Consider the following 20,309-nt stretch of genomic DNA (forward strand, 5'->3'; position numbering starts at 1 on the left):
CATTATGAGCGCTCATTTCTTTTATTTTGTAATGTCGTAAAGGAAAACATACTCACATCGAAAGAGGAGCGAGCGCATCAGCATCACTGTGTGATTGATACTTATTTAGGTCAAGTTTGGTTATAATTATTTATAACACGATGGAATCTGACACTTTGTTCCACGTGGCCAATTTTTCGACGTTGCTAGTGTGCATGGTGCTAAAGTTCCCGCAGATCTTTGTCCTTCTGCGAGCTAAAACCACGACTGGAGTCAGCCTCCCAAGTCTAGTACTTGAACTTATCGGGTAAGTAAACATATATACTACTACATTCGTAAAATGCATCGTCAATGGAAGCCGATGAGTTAAATGAATGCTCTGTAAGGGTTCAACAAATCATGGTTCATGCATGAATGGGTTGATCCAGCTGTGATGCATGACTGCATTTTTATGAATGTTGAATTTCAGCACTAAACTTGCACTTTTCTACTTCACAGGTACATTGTTTTTGTGACATACCAGATGTATTATGAATACCCACCTCCAACTTACTTGGAATATCCAATTCTCATTGCTCAAGGTGAAGTGAGACTTTAGCAGATGCAAAAGTACCCCAACCGACTTAAACCCAATAGAACATGTTCCTAAAAAAGAAAGCATCTGTTGAAAATACTATTATATTGAATTGAATGCTTTTATTGTCATTATACAAGTATAATTTTTACCTTTATCTCCTCAGATGTAGTTCTCCTGCTCTTGATTTTTTACTACGATGGCCGACTGCAGCACAGCCTGGTGTACAGTGTTGTGTATCCTTTTGCCACATAGTGTCTTTTACAAGAGTTTTTCATGCACCTTAATGTCATATGTTCAGCTTTGTCGTGGGTTGGCGGCTATTGACAGTGCAAAAATGGATCATCGATTTTGCAATGGTAAAAAAACAACAATAATACGTCCAAGGCTCAAGTCAACCCTGTCTAATATATTTCTACATATATTGTCTTTGCTTTTTTGCAGAGCCTTTGCACGTTCATTAGCGGTGCCAGTAAATTTGCACAACTGCAATGTCTTTGGACGTCAAAGGATGCCGGGCATGTCAGTGCCCTTACTTGGGCACTGGCCACCTATACATGTGCAAGTAAGTCAAACAAGAGAATTGTTTACCTTTTTTTCAGCTTATGGTTGAATCTCTGCACTTTTCTTTACAGCACGCATTTATACCACTGTGGTGACCACTGGAGATGTGCAAGGTAAAATAATATGTTGTTATTATACGTTGAATAATTGATCTGATGTCAATGACAGAAGATATAATGTTTATTCCAACTTTTGATGAAAAGAATGCCAGAATCTGTTTGCGGATTTAAAAACAGCTTTTTCTTTGAGTGCAGTTCTGGTGCGCTTCATTGTCATGACCTTGCTGAACCTGTGGGTCCTTCTCAGCGTGCTCTATTACAGAAGACGACGTGGCTCCATTAAACAAGACTGAACATTTTTCAATGTAATGTTACATTGGAGTAAGATTAAGTGTGGCAAGTTAGCTTTTACACCTGAAAAATGTGCACCCTTTTTTTAAAATAAAATATTTTTCTAAGAACATTCCAATGTACAAAAAATAAATAAACACATGCTTTATTACTGCCATTGATTTTTCTATTGTATTATTTTCCTGAAAAAAAACTGAAATAAAGCTTACCTTTTACTTGAATTCCATGACTTCTTGTCTAGTTTCTGCAACAAAAAATACACTTGCACTGATTTTAAAGTACCATTACTATATCTGTCTCACTAGATATATAATAGAAATACTGTATTTGGAGAGTAGTGCTCATTTTCATTAACCACAAAGATGGATTTTTTTACTCATCTTCTTTATACTGGGCTTAATACTATTCAAAAATAGTCTAAACTCATAATGTATATAATATGTGGTGTTTCAACAAAGAGAGGGGAAAAAATGGATCAAAAAAAGCACATCCACATCTTTATTGTTGACGTCGTCATTACAGAGAACGGTTTGGCAGACAACATGCAGTCTTGGATGTAAAGCCCTTAATACAAAGTGGACACAGCTGTATAAATATGTGCTCTGTAATGCATGTAAAATATATACTGCGTATATTCTTATGTATAAAACATGCTTGATTGTTAAAGAAGTGTCTTTCCACTTGCTATCAAAGCCACATCCACACAACATGTGCCCAAACCTAAGCGCCTGCTTACTTTTAATACAATAATATCACAACAATCACTTTGAAGAAAGAAAAAAAAATGGAATCAAATAGTGCCGCTCGGTGTGTTCACTAGATTTTGACTGTGCTTATTGGTTCACTTCTTTTTTCTAAGTGGCGAATGACACGACGTGACGTCTTTCTTTCTTTGTCGCGGTGGAGAAGTGTTTGACAAAAAGCGGACTTGCGATGTCATTCACTCACTTTTTTTCCATTTATTTATTTAGATTTTTTTTAAATCAACAGAGCGCTTCAGTCAAGTAAGTTTGGATCCAAGGAATACAATGCTTGTGTCTTGTCTCTGGTACGTCCCAGTTTTTTACATTCACACGACAGTGGTTGCTGATCTCGGATCAGGAAAGCAACGAGAAAGGATCCCTTCAATTCGGTAAACAATAGAACTCAGAACTGGCAGTGCCGGCCGGCTGCTGGGATTTCATTGAGGGAGGGGAGCCTTCATTTAAATCAGTTCTCACATAGGACTGACCACACCGCAGTGAGCAGCACTGCGGTGTCTCTTCTTCAGGTTTCTACCATGTATGCAGACACTTGAAAGCTACACTGAATGTTGACGTTGCTCAACAATTTCCAAAATTAATTCATTATTATTACGAGTGTAGTTTTCCAAAAGAAACCTTCGTTCTATTTGTTATTGTAATATGTATTTTGGCCACGATGCACAAGGAGGAGGAGGAGGATAAGAAGAGGGTTCTTCAATCAAGTTTTGACCAACCAAAAAGCCCCTCCCCGAGACTCACTTTAATGTCCGCGTCGAATACTCTTAGATTCGTCGAGCCGTATTACGGCCGAAGAGATGAGCTCTCGTGGCGTGAAGCAAGTGAAGTTGAGCGTGCTGATTGGACAGAAGAGCGTTGTAATGCCGTCTTTAAGACGGACCGTCTTCGAGATGCACCTTGCGCGAGAGGCGCTCCTGCACGTGGTTAGCTAAATTGAGACAAGAGACAAAAAGTTCTTTTTAAAAATGATCTTAGTACTGTAACTAGTATACTGTCTTCCACTCCCATTGATGCGCGTGCACATCAAATCCTATTCAACTGAGAATGAGAAGGCTGGCAGTGACGAATTCTGGTTGTTATATCACAACTAGAATTGGTTTTCTGGTTGTGACACAACAACCAGGATTGTTGTGACACCACAATTGGTTGTGACAACAAAAAAACACCAGCTTTGTGTTTTGGTACATGCACCCACCGATCCCAACGTGAACTTTGCCCACCACCACACGATGACCTGACATGAAATATCGGAGAAATTATTCTGTACCATAGTCCACTACTGGAGTCTTCACGCATCAATTTGAAGCCATTTGATCTAGTAAGATGGAAGAAACATTTTTTTTTGGTGGTACAAACTTTTTTTTTTAGCATTAAAAGCATTCGGATTTATTTCCTTTGACCAAGAAGCTGAATAGAAAAAAATACAAAAAATAATATTAATAAAGGAGCATATTTTGCCTATACAAAATGAAATATCAAACCAAAAATAAAAGTGGAAAGATCAAGAAAAAGTTGTAAAAATGTGGCGTTTTCACTGTACAGACATGTCAAACTTGGAATCAATTAGTTCACAAAGCTTACCTGCTCTTGTTGGGGGGAATCTGTCGACTGGGTCTCCTAATGGACTGACTGGGTTGAACTTTCATGGATGCGCGTGGCGAGGAGCGAGCAAAATTCTCAGGAGGCGGTGGCTTCTTGGGTATCTTCTTGACCAGTCTGCTCACCCATTTCTGCTGCTCTTCTTGAGAGATGGCGAGCAGCAGCAGGGTTTTGGCCGTCGACACGTCATAGTTCACTAAAGATACACCATGCTTTTTTAAAGTGATTCGAATTATGGCAATCGGAATTTGTTACCTTTGCAAGGAGCTATGATCTCCTCTTTCTTGTCCATATGGTCCTTGTGGCACTTAATATGGCAGCGCCGACATTCCAAAGCAGGTGGAGGCTTGAACATGTTCCACAGGGGTTTGGTGCATGCCTCGCAGTTGGTGGGGAAGTGATACAACGTGGGAATGAACTCGTGGCCTTTGTGGCAGATGTAGCTGGACTTTTCACCCATCGGTAGCGGCTCCACGGGAAATTCAGGTTCCTTTTTGCTCTCGCCTTCGTTGGCGTAAAGAATCTGAGGAGCAGAACGGCAAGGAAAGATTGATGTTGATCATTGATTATTCTAAAGCACATGTGTCAAAGTGGCAGCCCGGGGGCCAAATCTGGCCCGCTGCATCATTTTGTGTGGCCCTGGAAAGTAAATCATGAGTGCTGACTTTCAGTTTTAGGATTAAATTAAAATGAAGAGTATAGATGTATATTAAATTCCCTGATTTTCCTTCTTTTAAATCAATCATTGTCATTTTTTAATCAATTTTATCAGTTTTTAGTTCAAAAATCCTTTTGTAAAATCTAAAAATATATAAAAAAGAGCTCAAATAAACATTGTTCGAGATCTATAAAAAAACTGGATATTCAGGGCCTTTAATCGAGTTCATTTAATCAATTTATAAAAAAAAAGAAATCAAAATATTATATCTAAAATGGTCCGGCCCACATGAAATCAAGTTGATGTTGTTCATTTCAATATGTCAATGAAAATAGGATAAAAGCAGTGTAAAAAAAAATGTAAATAGTTACATTAAATATTATGGGAAATTTGAGTGTGTGTCCAATCTTAGTGACTCATACAAATGTAAACAGGGAAGCAAAAGCGGAAATTTTGATTCCTGGTCAACATACTGTTCATGTTTAGGAAGCCAAACAAAACAGAGAGAGAAGCTGCAATTCCTCGTACAGACCTGAAAAATCCTCGGAATGTCTTTGGCATCAGCTCGGTACACGTCTGTTTGTGTGACAGGCCTCACATGAAACAGTTTACTATGGAGGAAAATAGAAGAAAGAAAAAAAATCAAAAAGATCATCAGACACGCCCCCGTCGCACAAGCAAGCGAGCGATACATGTGTCACTCTTAAGAATTACTCATGAAATTGGCAAAGGTCCCTTTTTCTCGGTGCTATGATTAAGTTACTCACTCTATATCAAGCACCATATAAGGAATGGACTGCTCTTTGTCTTGCTCACTCTTGTAGAAAAGAATCTTCTTGCTGCTCACGACAACATACTAGAGCAAAAGAGAACATGGGACAAATGTGAATATGTCAGCCATCTTAATAACTCTCTTGGTAGAAACATTTGACTTTTGGGCCAACAGCAAACAGATTTTGTGGTGGGTTATTTTCAGTTTGATCTCAAATGTCCATTAATTTAACACAAGGGTCGGGAACCTTTTTGACAAAGAGAGCCATAAACAATTCATATTTTCAAACATTATTCCTTGAGAGCCATACTCAGAATTTAAAAGTAAAAAAATACATGAAAATGTGAGCATTTATTATTCACTTCACCACTTTGAAAGTAAGAAAAAAAAGTCTGAATTCTTTTAAAAACATGATTTCACTGTTGCTAATCAATGAGTATCAATGAGAGGATCCATGCAGAAGAGTCTAATGAAGAAAAATTATAATTTAAAAAGGCGGAGAGCCATATACACCCATCAAAAGAGCCACATATGGCTCCCGAGCTCAAGTTCCCTACCCCTGATTTAACATGTTAATCTGTTTCAAAAGTTTACCTTTTTCTCCCATCCAAACTTCTTGGTGTTACGCACAGGAAGAGATAACCAACCTTCAAGCCTTGTTTCTAAAAGGGAAAAAAGCCTTAAATCTCTCTCCAAGTCAAGAACAAATTAATTGCATGGGAATTCTAGTATAATTGTTATATTTACCTGTCAAGGCATCATCAGTATCAAACTCGGGTCCACTACCGATACTGGCAGAGTCCATGGACTGCACGCTGAGTGACTGGAGGAGATTCCTCAGCTGCTCGATGTCACTGTCTTTACTGTCCAGAGCCATTTGGAGCTCAATTCGCATCTGACTCTCGTCTGCCAGTTGCTACAAAGTGCAATTACAAACGGTAGTATTATTATATATTATATATATATGTAAATATTATTCTGAAAAGTGTACTGACTGCCTGCATTTCATTGATCTCTCTCTGATATTTGATGATGGTGCTGTTGAGCTTTTCCTTCTCCGATCTGAGTTCCAGCTGCAGCTTTCTGTTTTCCTTCTCCTTGCGCCGCATGTCTGTGTCGTTACCACGGCGACTACTTCCAACACGCATCTCCTTCCTATTCAGGATCTCTGCCAGCTTATTGACAGCCTGTTGATGTACATAGTGTTTTTTTTATAACAACATACCCACATGAGAGAGACAGATTGGCATGAAACATGTTTGAAAGCTTAATACACAGGTGCCAAAGTGGCGGCCCGGGGGCCAAATCTGGCCTGCCGCATCATTTTGTGTGGCCCTGGAACGTACATCATGAGTGCCGATTTTCTGTCAAAGCAAATCTGAATATTATATCTAAAATGGTCTGGCCCACATGAAATTGAGTTGACATTAACTTGGCCCGCGAACCAACCCGAGTCTGACACTCTTGGCTTAATATGACCATTATTGGACATCATCTTACGCTACATAACAAACCTGAGTTTTAAGTGTTCTCTCTGACTGGAGTTGCTTCTCTAACATGGTCTTCTGCTGCTCCCAATCATTGGACTTCTCTGATTCTGTATTCCAAAAAAAAATGAGGCAAAAATTAGTCCTAATTTCAAATAGGTTTAAAAAAAATCTCCAATACCTTCTGCAGACTCCTTCATTTTGTTGTTGAGCTCCTCCTTCTCATTGGCTAAGTTGGCGATGTCACTGGTGAGGGTCCTATTGGTTTCTTCCAACTGGGAAATCAAACAAGATTGCAAGGTAATCGATAACATGGCACAAAAAGCCTTAAAAATGTATATTTCAAAATGTACCGAATTGATTGTGATGTCCTTCTCTGACAAATCCTGACGATGGCGAGCCATCATCTCCTTTAACTCCAGCTCCTTCATTATTTTTTCCTTCTCTAGGTCAGAGTATTGCTCCTCGGCAATAGAGCGAGCCAGCTGCTCGGAGTCGGCTTTGGTTAGCGTGATTTCGAGCTGGGCGGCCAGAGAATCCCTGAAATTACAAAATTAAGTTATCTGGTCTGTTGTTATAACATGAATGAACAAGAATGACTCAATTAGATTTTTGGGGGCAACCTTAAAATATCATGCAAGTGCAAACACAATGTATTCTTCTGATCATTTCAAAAAATTGTTACACCGCACCACTAGAAGCTGCTATTAGAAATACAATATCAAATTGAATTAATTTTAATGACCTTTTAAGACAGTTAATTAAGAGGAGTAATTACAAGATTAAAGTGTTTTTGTGACCCTTTGGAAACCCTTTGGTTTGTCCAGAATACTAAAAAGACATGAAAAAGTTTTGAAAAGTTAAAACACCTCTCTTCTTGAAGTTCCTGGAGAGACTGCTGGACTTCTTTGAAAAGTTTGTTCTTGTCCTCACATTCCTCTTTTAGTTCACGAACCTGTGTCTTATACAAAGTCTGGAATATACAAAAACACAAGTAAATAAAAAAAAATGACTGTCATGTTGTCAAACGTCCAGCGACCAAACGTCTGTGTCTTTTAGGGGGATCAGACTCACAGAAAAATACTGTTCCGCTTCTAATTGGTCTTGCAGCTCCTTCAATTGTCCATCTGTGTCTTGTCTTTCTCTGTTGACAAAACAAGGACATTTTCAACATTAAAAATGGCATAAAAAAACTAAAAAATAAACACAAACGGAAGCGACCTGCGCAGCTCAAGGTTCTGCTTTTCCAAGCTGCGTTTAATGTCCAGTAGGTGATTTGTTTCCTGCTTCAGCTGCTTTTCTGACGTTCGCAAAGAGTTGAGTTGCTGGTTCTGGACCTTCAGATCGTTCTGAGTCAGGTTGCGTTTTTGGGTCTCCTGCTCAATCTTCAGCGTCAGATTCTTTACCTGCAGACAGCAAAAACACAAATGCGCTACTAAATACGGAAAGGCTTTGTACATGGTTGACGTGGCCGCTCTCGGACCACAAATATTTTCTATTTTTTGTCACGTCTGATCTTCTTGTGCGGCACATTTGGTCAAAATGATGATTCACCTCTTCCGTGAGGTGGTCTTTGTGTCTGCGCAACTCATCCAGCTTTTGAAGAGCTTGTTTATAGTCACAATCCATCAAGCTGCTGTGCTTTTCCTGTTCGAGTATTCTGTTCTCCAGCCGCAGTTTGGCGACGCGTTCCTCTGCAAGCTTCTGCTCCATCTCTGCATTACATAGAAGATACATCAGAATATTTTATATCATAACGAACATGGCCCAAAGCAAGAAATACTTTAATATTCATTAGAGGTGGTTAGAGTAGCCCATAATCTTACTCTACTATACCATAACCTATTACATGGCCATGTTAGACTACATTTTAGACTTCACTGAATTCCAACTGAATGTGGCTTACCCTTCATAGACTCTGATTTGGCACCTTCAATGGTTACTTTTATCTTGTTTTTGTCTGCCAGCAAAGCCTTGGTGGCTTTATGGGAGCTCTCCTCCTGCTCCAGCCCTTGCTGTAGCACCTTCAACTTATAGGTCATATCGATCTCTTTATTGCTTTTTTCCTGTGTACACATGCAAACAAATTTCAACACATCGTACCAAGCCCCAAAATCTGCAAGCCAAAAGTCAAGAATCAAGAAAATAACATGGTAGAAAGAGCATAAACACTTTTTAAATCATTGCAAATTTGATAATACCTTTTCCAAATCAGTGAGCTTTTCCTGAAGGTGCCTTTTCTCAGTCTCCATTTTGGAGAATGCTCGTTTCTGCTGCTGTACTTCCTCCTCCAGGCCAGAGATACGTCCTACAAGATAGTAATGGTGATTAAATATAAATTAAATTCACTACCCACTACTGCTATTAGGGAAATTTCAAGTTACGAAAGCATTTGGCTAATCAATGAATTTCCCAAGTAGAGTTACCGTTGTATGAGTATCACTAACCCATTAAGTCACTGATGGTCTCTGAGCCCTGACTCTGCTCCCTGCGTTCAGTCTCCAGGGCAGCCTGCAAGGTGATGCATTCCTTCTCCAGGCTTAACTTGCTGCGTTCCAATAAGCAGCATTTGTCCTGCAGGTCTCGCATGTTTGCCTCCAGCTGTTGCAACTGTTTGCTGTTGTCTGTCTGGGTCTTACGCAGCCTGGTCGCAGACTCCGATTCGGCACGGAGCAATTTGTTGGCTTCTTCCAACTGGAAGAAAAAAAAAAAATCCAAATTGACTAAAACCCATTGAAGGTTCACTATAAAATATTAGCAGATTCAGGTATTGTCAGGAATGTGTAAAGATTCTCAAACCAATGCGTGCTTATAAAAGGTTGCAAATGAAGTACCACCGTACTTTCCTGACTATAAGTCGCACTTTTTTTCATAACTTGACTGGTTGTGAAAAAGTCAAGTGTGGCTTATTCTTGTTTTTTTTTTTTGACTAACTAACCTGTTTCTGTAGATGAATGTTCTTCTCATTGGAAATATGTGAATTTTGATTTCTTCTTTTCGAGTCATCCAGCTGATCACGGAGGTTATTTACTGCAATGCAAAAGTGTGACAACATTATAGACCAGGATTGTCCAAAAATTTTAAATGAATATTAAGCGTTTATCACTTTCAATGTCATAGGAATGAATTTAAAAAAAGATGTAAAGACGGCATATATTTAATTCTTTGCCATCACCTTCATTTTCCAGACAGCGTTTTCTGTCAGCTTCACTCTCCGCCTTCCGGTGGCTCTCCATGCTCTTGTGTTGCAGAAGGGCCTTTTCCCTCTCCAACTGCCTCAGGCTGGACTCCAAATTCTTCCTGACGCTCACCTAAAGCAGTCTTGATATGAGTCACTCTATTGCATCACATCTTCCAATATTAACTTTAGAGTCATGTGATTTTTTTATTGACGCTAAACGAGAATAAAATTGGTTCTCCCACACCCTGTATGCATTTGACGTTGTTGATACCATTTCAAAAGCACTACCTTCCAACTGAAATGAAACTAAAACTAAAAAAGCCATGAAAATTAATTGAGGGTATAAAACTTAATCATCCAAAAAGGGGAGAACTGGATTGTAAGCACCAGCAATATAAATGCAATAAAAGCTATTCAGGTAAAATCACTGGAGAAAGCAAGTTTTTCAAATGTGTTGTTATTCTACCTCGTCTTCAAGTTCCTTGGACACTTTGTCAACACGACTAGTGGCAGCTCTGAAAAGATAAGAGACAAATTGTTATCAGAAATGATAGTCTAATGGACTATTTAATGTTTTTAACTAAAGTCTATTCACCTGAATTTGTGCTCGAGATCATCTTTGGCTTGCTTCTCATTATTGAGTTGAATTTCCAAGTTGTGAAGCTTCTTTTGCATTGCTAGGGACTGAGAAAAAAAATAATATACACTTAGTAGAGATGAACCAAAACTTTATGTTTTAGGATCAAATTTCAAAGAAGAGTAGAGATGTATATTAAATTTATAATATATAATTGTCATTTTTTAATCCATTTTTGTGTTTTTAGTCTCAATTTTTTTGTAAAATCAAAAAATATACATAAAAAGCTCAAATAAACATTGTTTTAGATCTATAAAAAATAGGGCTTTTAATTCAGGGCCTTAATCCATTTATTAAAAAAAATCTAAATGTTATATCTAAAATTGTCCGGCCCACATGAAATTGAGTTGACTTACCTCGCCCTTTGAATTATCGTTAATACATGAAGAGTTGTTGGAAGCATTTAGTAGCCTAAAATAACAAACCAAAAAAAAAAAATGTCAATTGTAAATGTGTGTTGACAGCAACACTCCAAAATGTCAACTCATGACTTACTGGTCTTCTTTGAAGTACGTAAAGCCCACAAAGGGGAGTTGATTTCCAACAAAGGCCTTAGGTGTGGGGAACGTCTCTACATCCCCTTTGTCTTCTTCAATCTCGTCGAAGTTACTGGTGTCGATGTCACTGCTGAGCTCTGGGACCACGGGTGCCACGGCTAAAGAGAAGAAAAAAAAATATATATATATTTGGACTTGGTTTGAGTTCCATCTAATTCGATGAAGGGATATTAACTGTCTCTGATGGTGTCAAATGTCCACTGGTCGTTCTTGAAAAAAGGGTGTCGCTTAATCTCTTCGACGCCATTCTGTCCCAATCGCACCTCCCTGTAAAGACCAAACCAAATTGACCCCCGTAATTGGTAAAAAAATACTAAAAACTAGACTAAATATTAAAATTTGTCAGTACAGTGGATGAATAGTACTAGTTTTTGACTTTTTATTTTCTTACCTATCAGTTAGGAAGGCACAAATAATATTCTTTGCATCTTTGGAGATCTCTACATCATCTGGAAAGTTGAGGGAGTTTTTATGATCCATAATTTTACTGTAGGTTCCCACAAGAGAGTCAGCGTAGAAAGGCGTGTCACCTGCCATCACCCAAAAATGATTTATGAGTTGATACCACTAATTTCTCAATTAAAAATGTCACTTAAAAAGGGTAAAAGATGCACTGACCAACAAGTAATTCAAAGATAAAAACCCCAACGGACCACCAATCACATTCTCTCCCATAATATCCATCACCTCCCTGGGATTTCAGTACTTCGGGAGAAATGTAGTCAGGGGTTCCTACGGCTGTATCACAATGTACCATACCAGTCTGTAACAAAAAAATAAATAAATCACAATTAAATCATTGAACATTTCAGTCTTTTAAGGTGGCACTGTGCTATAGGAATCCATCCAATCAATACACAGGCCCCCAAAAACTCACCGAGTCCATTTTCATGCAGGTTCCAAAGTCAGCGAGCTTCAGATGCCCGTGTCTGTCCAGCAGCATGTTATCCGGCTTAACATCCCGGTGAATGAAGCCCATGGAGTGAATAGCATCCAGAGCCATCACTACCTCAGCCGTGTAAAACTTGGCCCATTTCTCTGGCACGTCGTAAGTACTGGTGAGGTTGACCAGGTCACCACCCGGCATGTACTCCATCACCATGTAGAGGTAGTGCTCATCTTGGAAGGCGCAGCACAACTAGGCGAAGCAAAAAAGTCAAGATTACTTCAAATACTACAGTATTCCCAGTAGACAGTGGTTTGAATATGATACCTGCACCACCCACGGACTGTTGGCAAAGGCCATGATGTCCCTTTCTTCCCAGAAGAAGGCGGAGTCTGAGCGTTTGATCATCTCAAATTTGCTAAGAAGCTTCATGGCGTAGACTTTCCGGGAGGCTTTATGCCTAACCTGAATAAAAGTGTATGATATTATGTATAGTTGAGAGTATACTATATTAAAAAATGTAGGATGCTTTCATTGAGGGCAGAAAAAATGTTTTGTTTCTATATTATGTAGGCAAAGTTGCATTGGTGTTTCATCAATAGGAAATTAGATTTTGAATTTCAAGTAAAATCATGCTTTTAACTCACCAACTGAACCTCACCAAAAGCTCCTCGGCCAATCACTTTAACTCTATCAAAGTCATCTGACTTCATCTGCAGATCTCGGACTTGTTTTATCACATTTTCGTCTGATAAAAAAAATGGTCATTAGTATGGTCAACATGGTTGATAAAAGCACCAAATTGTATTGAGAAAATAGTTGAAAAAAAACTTACATCTATTTAAAAAGGTTTCAATGTTTTTATTCTTGCGAAGTGCAGGATAGTCCAAATCTAGGACCACAGCATTTAAGGAGTCCTAGAATGAAAAAAGATAGAAAAAAACAGGAAAGATCAACCTATTGAAAAACATACTAATCCAAAAATGAGGTCTGGGGTTAAGTTGAGAAAACATTAGGCAAAATTAAACCATACTATATTTCTAACCACTAAGATAATTGCCTCTTTTCATCATATCACCTGCAAACTAAACTAAATCCATTATCAAGTCATTCAGAAATTCAATTCCTAACCTTATCACCTTTAAAATGTAATCACCTTTTCCGTTTCATATTAAAAAAAACACACATCCTGCAAGTTTAACAACAATCCCTTTCTCTTGACTTATCTTAAACACAAACATAGGTTGTCAAAAAATAAAAATAAAACGATAACCCGAGTGTTCACACCAGAAAATATGGCGACAGAGCCTTTCTCCATTTGTCCCTTTTTATTTTGTTTCCCTGCAGCATCTTATCTAAGCCGCCTGTCACTTTTCCCCCAAATGTTTCCGACTCGGATGCAGTCAGTGGCTTTAGTTTCACCAGTTCAAAACGGCACTTCCCCATTAAAGGACTAACCTCACACAAAGCTACTATTTAAGGGAAAATAATACACATGCAGTGGGCGGAGAAGGGCACACAGGGAGGGTGTGTGTGCATGTGTGTGTGTGTGTGTCCGTCTGTGTTTGTGCAAATACAAAAAATACAGTACATGCAGTAGGATCTCCCAAAAAGCAATCCAGGAAATGATCCACCCCGCCCCGTGTTTTTCAGATAATTTCACTATGACATAAAGACAGTCCCTGTGTGCAACTCATTTCCTCTGCGACCACATTTGGTTGCTATCTTACCCTCAGAAATTTGCAAAAGCCAAAAAAAGTACTCCATACTAGCCATGATGGTATATTTCCATGCAATGCTTAAATGCTATACAAGCCAAATGCATTAATTCTGTGGTTAAGTGCATTGCGGTGGTTTAGTCATGACAAAAAAATGGAGACCTACAATGATACAGGAGAAGGCAATTTATTCTATTTCTACATATTATAGTAGGAAAATGTATTTAATTTCCAATTGGTGAATAAAAATATTTTTTTGGGGTGCCAAATTCACATCATTAATGATTTAAAGCAAGTACTACAGCCCATAATAAATGGTGATAATTAAAGTTAACTGATTAAATTGTGATATCAACACCAGTTAGTCTCTTTCCTTAATTTACTTTAATTAGCCTCTGATATTAAGTTCTAAGGAGGATAAAATAATGAATTCATAACGTCATTCTTACAGGGCCTATCTAATGAAAATGCAACTTCCTCAATCATAATATTATGGCCTAGATCTACTACCACGTGCATCTTGCCATAAAAGTACACCTGCAAGTGATAAAAAATAAAAAATAAATAAGTAAATAAAAAATACATATATAAAAAAAGGAAGGTGCGCTCTATTTTTTTTTGGGATAATGTGGGAGCTTTTTTTCTGAATACTGGGTCAATTCAATAAAATGTGTCAGGTTTGGGCTGCTGTGAGCAAAAAGAAATAAGAAAAATGGCCGGTTGCCCATTACCCAGAGGATTCCAAAGTACAGTGCTACAATGTTTGAAATCACTGTCCAAACAAACTCTTGCTCACTAACACCGAAAGCTCACTCTGACCTTAGACGTGAATCTAGTCGTCGTGTTCTAGGCTTGAAAAGAATAACTGTATTAAAATATATTAAAATCTGTATAAGAAAAAGAGGAAATTATTATGTAAATATTTCTTCCCCTAAAAAACATTTCCTCTAAATTAAACCTCAAATGCAAACAAAAGCAGATAATCACTTCATTATATATATAAAGAAATGTGTCAACTAGGAGTAGTTGGGAGAGAAGAATTAAGTAGTACAGTGTGTTGAAATGATTAATAAAATGTCCTGAAATGCTGAAAAGATTCTCAAGACCATTCGTCAACTACGTGGGTGAACAGCTTTCTATTAATATTAATAACCAGACAAGAACTTGCAGAGCAATTGTGAATCAGCTGCAGCCACCTTATGGTCTTTGCATTTTTTAAATAAGACATAGAGACATATACATATCAATATATATAAAATATCCAACTTTACACACATAAATATTACTATTAAGATAAGAATATCTATCCTGTCAAGATACTCGTTCCCCCGAGTCAAATCATTCTGCTCGGTTGCCTGGCAACTACTGCGAAATGCAAAAAAAAAGCAATGTTTAGTGACAACGTCCTAGTATAAGCAAGCTATAAATATATTATACTCTGCCATAAAACCTTTTTAACATTCAACATGGAACTCTGGGTATATTCTGCTCATCTAACAAGCCATCAGTAGGCGAATAGAAGAAAAACAAGCAGCCTCGCAAAAACAATTGAATGAATGTGACTGTTTTGATTGCATTCCAGACGTTTTAAAAATAGTTGTCAAGATAAACGGTGGGCTGAGCAGAGTGAGGGGTGGGAGGGGGGACAGGGGTTGGCATGGCCCATAAACTCTCCATAACAGACAACAGCAGGAATCCAGCAAAAGCTCTCAGATAGCACAGTAAATGTGCCTACAGGGGACAGCAGAAGTTAGTCTAACTCTTAAGATTTGAATGATTTCTGTCCCATGCTCCCGTGCCCTGTGCATTTTTTGCACCCACAATTGATTAAAATAGCAGTCAACTGAGGAATGTTCTGAAAAAATATAGCAATGGGAGGAACAGTGAAGTCTGACATGGTCAACCTTGAATGACTCTTAATAATCTGAAATGGAGACATCACTCCAACTAACCTTGTTAACTTTGTTTTTCCAACTGCAAATGTTTTTTGTTAAATCCAATAAACTTCCAACAGAAATGTGCAGACTATTCCAACAATGTGGGACAATCACACAGTTGTTTTTAGTTCCAAAAAAAATAGAAATAATCAATAAAAAGCGTACATTTTGTAAACAATGCATCAGCAGATTCTCAAAATGAGGCGACTCGAACTCATATGCAAAAATATGTGATCTGGACATTTTGTATTGATTTGTGGTTGCTGCTTACTGCATACAAGCTTGCGAATATAAACCTGTGCATGCAGCATATAGGTGTTTGTTTAAGGAAAAAAAAAACTAATGTGGGTGGGAGGTTATGTCTCACCAGTTGGTAGATAATGTGTTCTGTGTGGGAGCCTCGTGTATTCAGCTCAGCTCACTCACGCCCTCAACCAAAACTAAAAATACATGAAGACGAAGGTGGCAAAACTCTTGAAAATATCCACAAGATAAGTCATTTGCAAATCTGACAACAACAAAACTGCATATATGTCGTCTGTGGTTTTCTGATATTCAAAGATACTGCATGGTACTACACCAGTATAGTATTCCCTAGAACAGTGATTTTCAACCACTGTGCCGTGGCACACTAGTGTGCCGTGAGAGATCGTCAGGTGTGCCTTGAGAAATTATACAATATCCTTTTTTTAAATTAACATTTATTAATAGTTTTCTGCAAATATGATGTAATTGTCCAGTGTCCGTGCTGTAGTAAATATACTATACAGAGTGTCATTTTGTAAAATTTTTGGTTAGTGGTGTGCCACAAATTTTTCCAATGTAAAAAATGTGCCGTGGCTCAAAAAAGGTTGAAAAACACTGCCCTAGAATATTACGGTCAATGTAGACTAGACATGGCCACAATAATCAAAAATTGCAAAGTAGCAGGATCACCCCTATTATAACTTTTTTTCCTTCCGCTTAAGTGTTTCAGCATAGATTTTCAAATTTTTATGAACTCTAAAAGAAATAAAGGAAATTTTCTTCAGTGCCATAAACACGTACAAATACACACACTTTTTATGCTTAGTAGTGAATTTGTGATAAGTGAAGACGTGATAATTGAGGGATTACTGGATTGAGCTATTCCTAATGCAAAGCTACATGACTAAGGCAGAGTGTGACATTTTCAAGGCATTAAGGACTCGGACCTCTGACAGACACTAGGTCTTCTTCACTGGAGTGGAGCAATGAACCAAAAAAAGGCCACAAAGAGGCCTAGCAGGCTCCCCAGAGTAGGTGCTGAGTAGAGAGACGAGCTTGTTTTGCAAAAAGGGGGGAAAAAATTGACCTGGGCCACCATCCCGAGCGCCTTATAAGGCAGCGTTTCTTTCCCTGCTAGCACGCTGATACGGACCGGTGGGGTTGTTGCTCGTCTGAGTACAACCCAAGTATACTCTGGAAACAAAAGCGGACGTCTTGTTTAAGTATCAGGTTGAGGTGAGACTTTCCACACCTCTTTGAGGTTCTGCACAATAAGGGACGTGAAAATGTGCACGAGTCAGACTGAGAGGGAACAGGAAATGCTGCAATAGAAAAAAAAAGGCTTTAGCATAAGTGCGGCCAGAATAGGGAGAAAGAAGACGTGGACTGGAGCGTGTAACCTAAATAGAAAGGGATGTTAGAGACAGAAGATATGCAAGGAATTAACAATAAATTCAAGATGAATGACAACCAAAATGCATTAAGATTTCGTTTTTATGCAACTAGAATTGTTCCTTAGTTCCAAATAAGATCCCATCGATGCTCTTAGGGGAAGATTTACATTTAAGTGGTGTTTACATGGGCTACTTTTAATCAAAAAGGATGTATCATGTGATTTGGCAAAGATGGCGGCACTGCGTAAGAAAAACAGACGCAACGCACACTTGTGAAGTTTGTGATTCCGTGTCTTTTCACCGTCTAAGCGTGCCAAGATGTTAAGCTCAAAAGTATTAGAGGAAAAGTACCTGTAGCGTGTCTAATTGGCCTGAAGGGAGGGACAAGTTATGGGATGAAAAGAGCGACTGCATATAATAAGAGATACTACATGTAAAAACACTGTACTGTTATGTGAGAGGACTTTGTGCACCATAATTAGTCGGCAACCTTTTACCCAATGAGATCATTTACTTCAAGATGGTAGAAAAGCAGGTTATGTGACTACTGATCAATATCTTTTGAAAAAATATTGCAAATAAAGAGCTCTCAAATCCAATCATGTTATTGGAAATCGGCTCATTTTCAGAGGATCATTGCTGGGTAAAAAATATATATATTTTTTTTCACACATTTAATAGCATTGCGGCAATAGGCGTCCAATCCATTTTGAACTGTCAATCGCAATAAATATTGATCAGTCAATGCCAGTATTTACAATTGAAATAGGAATTGATGTCTATATCATTAAATGGCAGTGAAAGATTAAGAAACAACAAAAATAATACTGAGGTATATTGCAAAAAATATAAATATATATACACTATGCAGAAAATAAGCACATCCTTGCAAGGGATCGGAAAGAATGCATTGAATTGTTATTAGAATCCTACAAGCCTTAGTAGACAACTTGCATCCCAGTGAAGGCAGAGTGTCTTCTAAAAATGGAAAACTGCGGTCTGCTCTACTAAAGCATGCTTCCCACTCAAATTTTTGTCCCCAATACTCAGCACCTGCATCACTCCACTCACATGCAGGAAGTAAACACCAACCAGTGACTATTGAGCAAAGCAAGATGTAGGTCTACCAGAGGTTTAGGTTTATTTTTCACTTGTTAAATCCATCCAAATGCATGCATGTTGCTTGTTGACTGTGGTTTAGTTAGGCCTGTCGGGATAACAAATATTAGTTAGGACAAACAACATATATTGTAAAAAAAATAGCCCATTAAATCACAAATGTAGTGGCAATATATCCAAATAAATTATCCATTCAAATGCAGTGAATATTTATTCTTAAAGCAAACACACCAAATGCATGAAAAAATATTTTTAAAAATCAAAATGCATTGCAGATGATCTAAAATCATAAAATATGAAAAGAAACCCAATGCCATTTTTGTTCCCTGTCAATTACAATAGATCAATTTGACCCAAAATGAATGTCATCACCGGATGTGTGGGCACTAGTTACTAATTCCATATTTACACACTAAAGCTCACTGCAAGGCCTCATAGGCAAAATAGATTGGACGTATATAGCCGTCAATGGCAGCCAACAAGTTAATACTTTAAATTAACATTTAAAAACGTTTTACCTGTTCCGATCCTCTAAAAATCGTGCCCGATTCCCGATTAGATCGTGAACATCCCTAGTTAACATCATGTCAAATTCACCACACGTGTCAAAAATCTCGACTTTGCTTATGTCTCGCATCTCAAGGTACAAGTCCCATTATGAATAATGCAGGAAATGAGGATTTCCACTTGACTTACCAGCAAACTTTCCAGATTTAGGGCAGATCTGGGGTTCCTCATCATGTCCTCCAACTTCTTCAACCGGCTTTCCATCCTCCTCTCAGCGCCCTGAGACATGGCGACGGCGTGGCTCGTCAAATTAATAGTACACGAAGACAAGACTCGCTTCTTGGTCCTCGATCCGTTTGGATCTACATGTGAAACGTCAGTTTTTCGGGCCTATCGAGGCCGCCTCGGGGCTCCGAGCCCACCCGGATAGTTTTCCTAACGGGAAAAATAGCGTGCAAAAACGAGGAGGGGAAGATATTCCCAGAACTTGCCCCTAACAAAGAAAGAGACGTTAGCCTTTCGATGGGACGAAGATGATATTCCAAATGCCATCTCATCTCCCGTTAAAATGGGAGATGCATTTTTTTAAATGAAAGTCGACGATAAAGTTTGAATTTGGAGATAACTGCAACAGGCAGTGACGGCGGGGCGTTTTCTTCACCCTCCTCGCCCCCCTTCTCTTTTACTGGACGTCCGTGAACGCGTCTTACTCGCTTGCTTAAAAAACGAAAGAAAATAAACAAACAAAAAGAGCTTCACTTCACCCCATTCATGAAAGCGAATGGCGATGAGGACTTGTCAAAAGTTGAGGCTCGCTGACGCCACAAGTGTTAGGAAGGGACGAGGTGAAGCGTGCCTGCTCTTCCGCGCTCAATTTTTAATGGGCACGCGCTCTCTTCCTGGGTTCCCTTTCGCATTGTAGAACCGATCTCAGGTCCGGATAAGCGACTTGACTCGTAAAAAAAGTCCGTATTCAACAAAAGGCTAGATCACCAAGCAATGAACGCACATCTATGCACCAACTCGCATGCAAACACTCACGCAACACAGTCTGGTATCTGACTGCCTCCTCCCATTCACGTGGAAAACTTCATTTCCCATGATGCACGTGCTGCTGCACGAGCTGGGAAAATATAGATAACTGCACAGATGCATTGCTATCGAGCTAGATATTTAAAGTTGTTTTTATATAGTATATAGGTTTATTATAAACTAGTATGGGCCTATAATGATTTCCAATCCAAATGCATTGTTTTTCGTTAAGGAGAAAGATAATAATCCATGCAAAATTATATATTGAAAGCAAAGTTGTGACAGTAACACAATGCAATGTTGCTTTCAATTGATTATGTATTCTGCATTTATGGGTGCAAATAATAAAGT

At 38.5% G+C, this 20,309-nt stretch overlaps 2 protein-coding genes across 3 annotated transcripts; one reads left to right on the forward strand and one right to left on the reverse strand.

Moving 5' to 3' along the window:
- Nucleotides 1-23: 23 nt before the first annotated feature.
- On the forward strand, nucleotides 24-1,688 carry slc66a3 (solute carrier family 66 member 3). Of its 2 annotated transcripts, XM_077730657.1 has the most exons (7): nucleotides 24-286; nucleotides 478-560; nucleotides 720-789; nucleotides 855-912; nucleotides 998-1,118; nucleotides 1,189-1,230; nucleotides 1,372-1,688. In XM_077730657.1, the coding sequence occupies exons 1-7, from the start codon at nucleotides 141-143 to the stop codon at nucleotides 1,467-1,469; spliced, it is 618 nt and encodes a 205-aa protein (XP_077586783.1). In that variant the 5' UTR covers nucleotides 24-140; the 3' UTR covers nucleotides 1,470-1,688. The 2 variants fall into 2 exon arrangements, with proteins under 2 accessions (XP_077586783.1, XP_077586782.1); XM_077730656.1 differs by having other exon boundaries at nucleotides 998-1,230.
- A 713-nt stretch (nucleotides 1,689-2,401) lies between these two features.
- rock2a (rho-associated, coiled-coil containing protein kinase 2a) lies at nucleotides 2,402-20,011 on the reverse strand. Its single transcript, XM_077731488.1, has 33 exons — nucleotides 19,116-20,011; nucleotides 12,841-12,922; nucleotides 12,653-12,753; nucleotides 12,333-12,470; nucleotides 11,997-12,257; nucleotides 11,738-11,882; nucleotides 11,511-11,649; nucleotides 11,295-11,386; nucleotides 11,058-11,217; nucleotides 10,919-10,973; nucleotides 10,521-10,609; nucleotides 10,392-10,440; nucleotides 9,920-10,055; nucleotides 9,683-9,774; nucleotides 9,192-9,438; nucleotides 8,946-9,052; nucleotides 8,651-8,810; nucleotides 8,299-8,459; nucleotides 7,966-8,150; nucleotides 7,819-7,888; nucleotides 7,614-7,717; nucleotides 7,098-7,284; nucleotides 6,926-7,019; nucleotides 6,772-6,854; nucleotides 6,253-6,444; nucleotides 6,005-6,173; nucleotides 5,852-5,919; nucleotides 5,253-5,341; nucleotides 5,018-5,096; nucleotides 4,083-4,350; nucleotides 3,810-4,023; nucleotides 3,496-3,543; nucleotides 2,402-3,156 (listed from the first exon to the last, which is right to left on the reverse strand). The coding sequence occupies exons 1-33, from the start codon at nucleotides 19,212-19,214 to the stop codon at nucleotides 3,153-3,155; spliced, it is 4,167 nt and encodes a 1,388-aa protein (XP_077587614.1). The 5' UTR covers nucleotides 19,215-20,011; the 3' UTR covers nucleotides 2,402-3,152.
- Between the last annotated feature and the right edge of the window lie 298 nt (nucleotides 20,012-20,309).

This window comes from Stigmatopora nigra, chromosome 13 (genome assembly GCF_051989575.1).
Source record: "Stigmatopora nigra isolate UIUO_SnigA chromosome 13, RoL_Snig_1.1, whole genome shotgun sequence".
NCBI lineage: Eukaryota > Metazoa > Chordata > Actinopteri > Syngnathiformes > Syngnathidae > Stigmatopora > Stigmatopora nigra.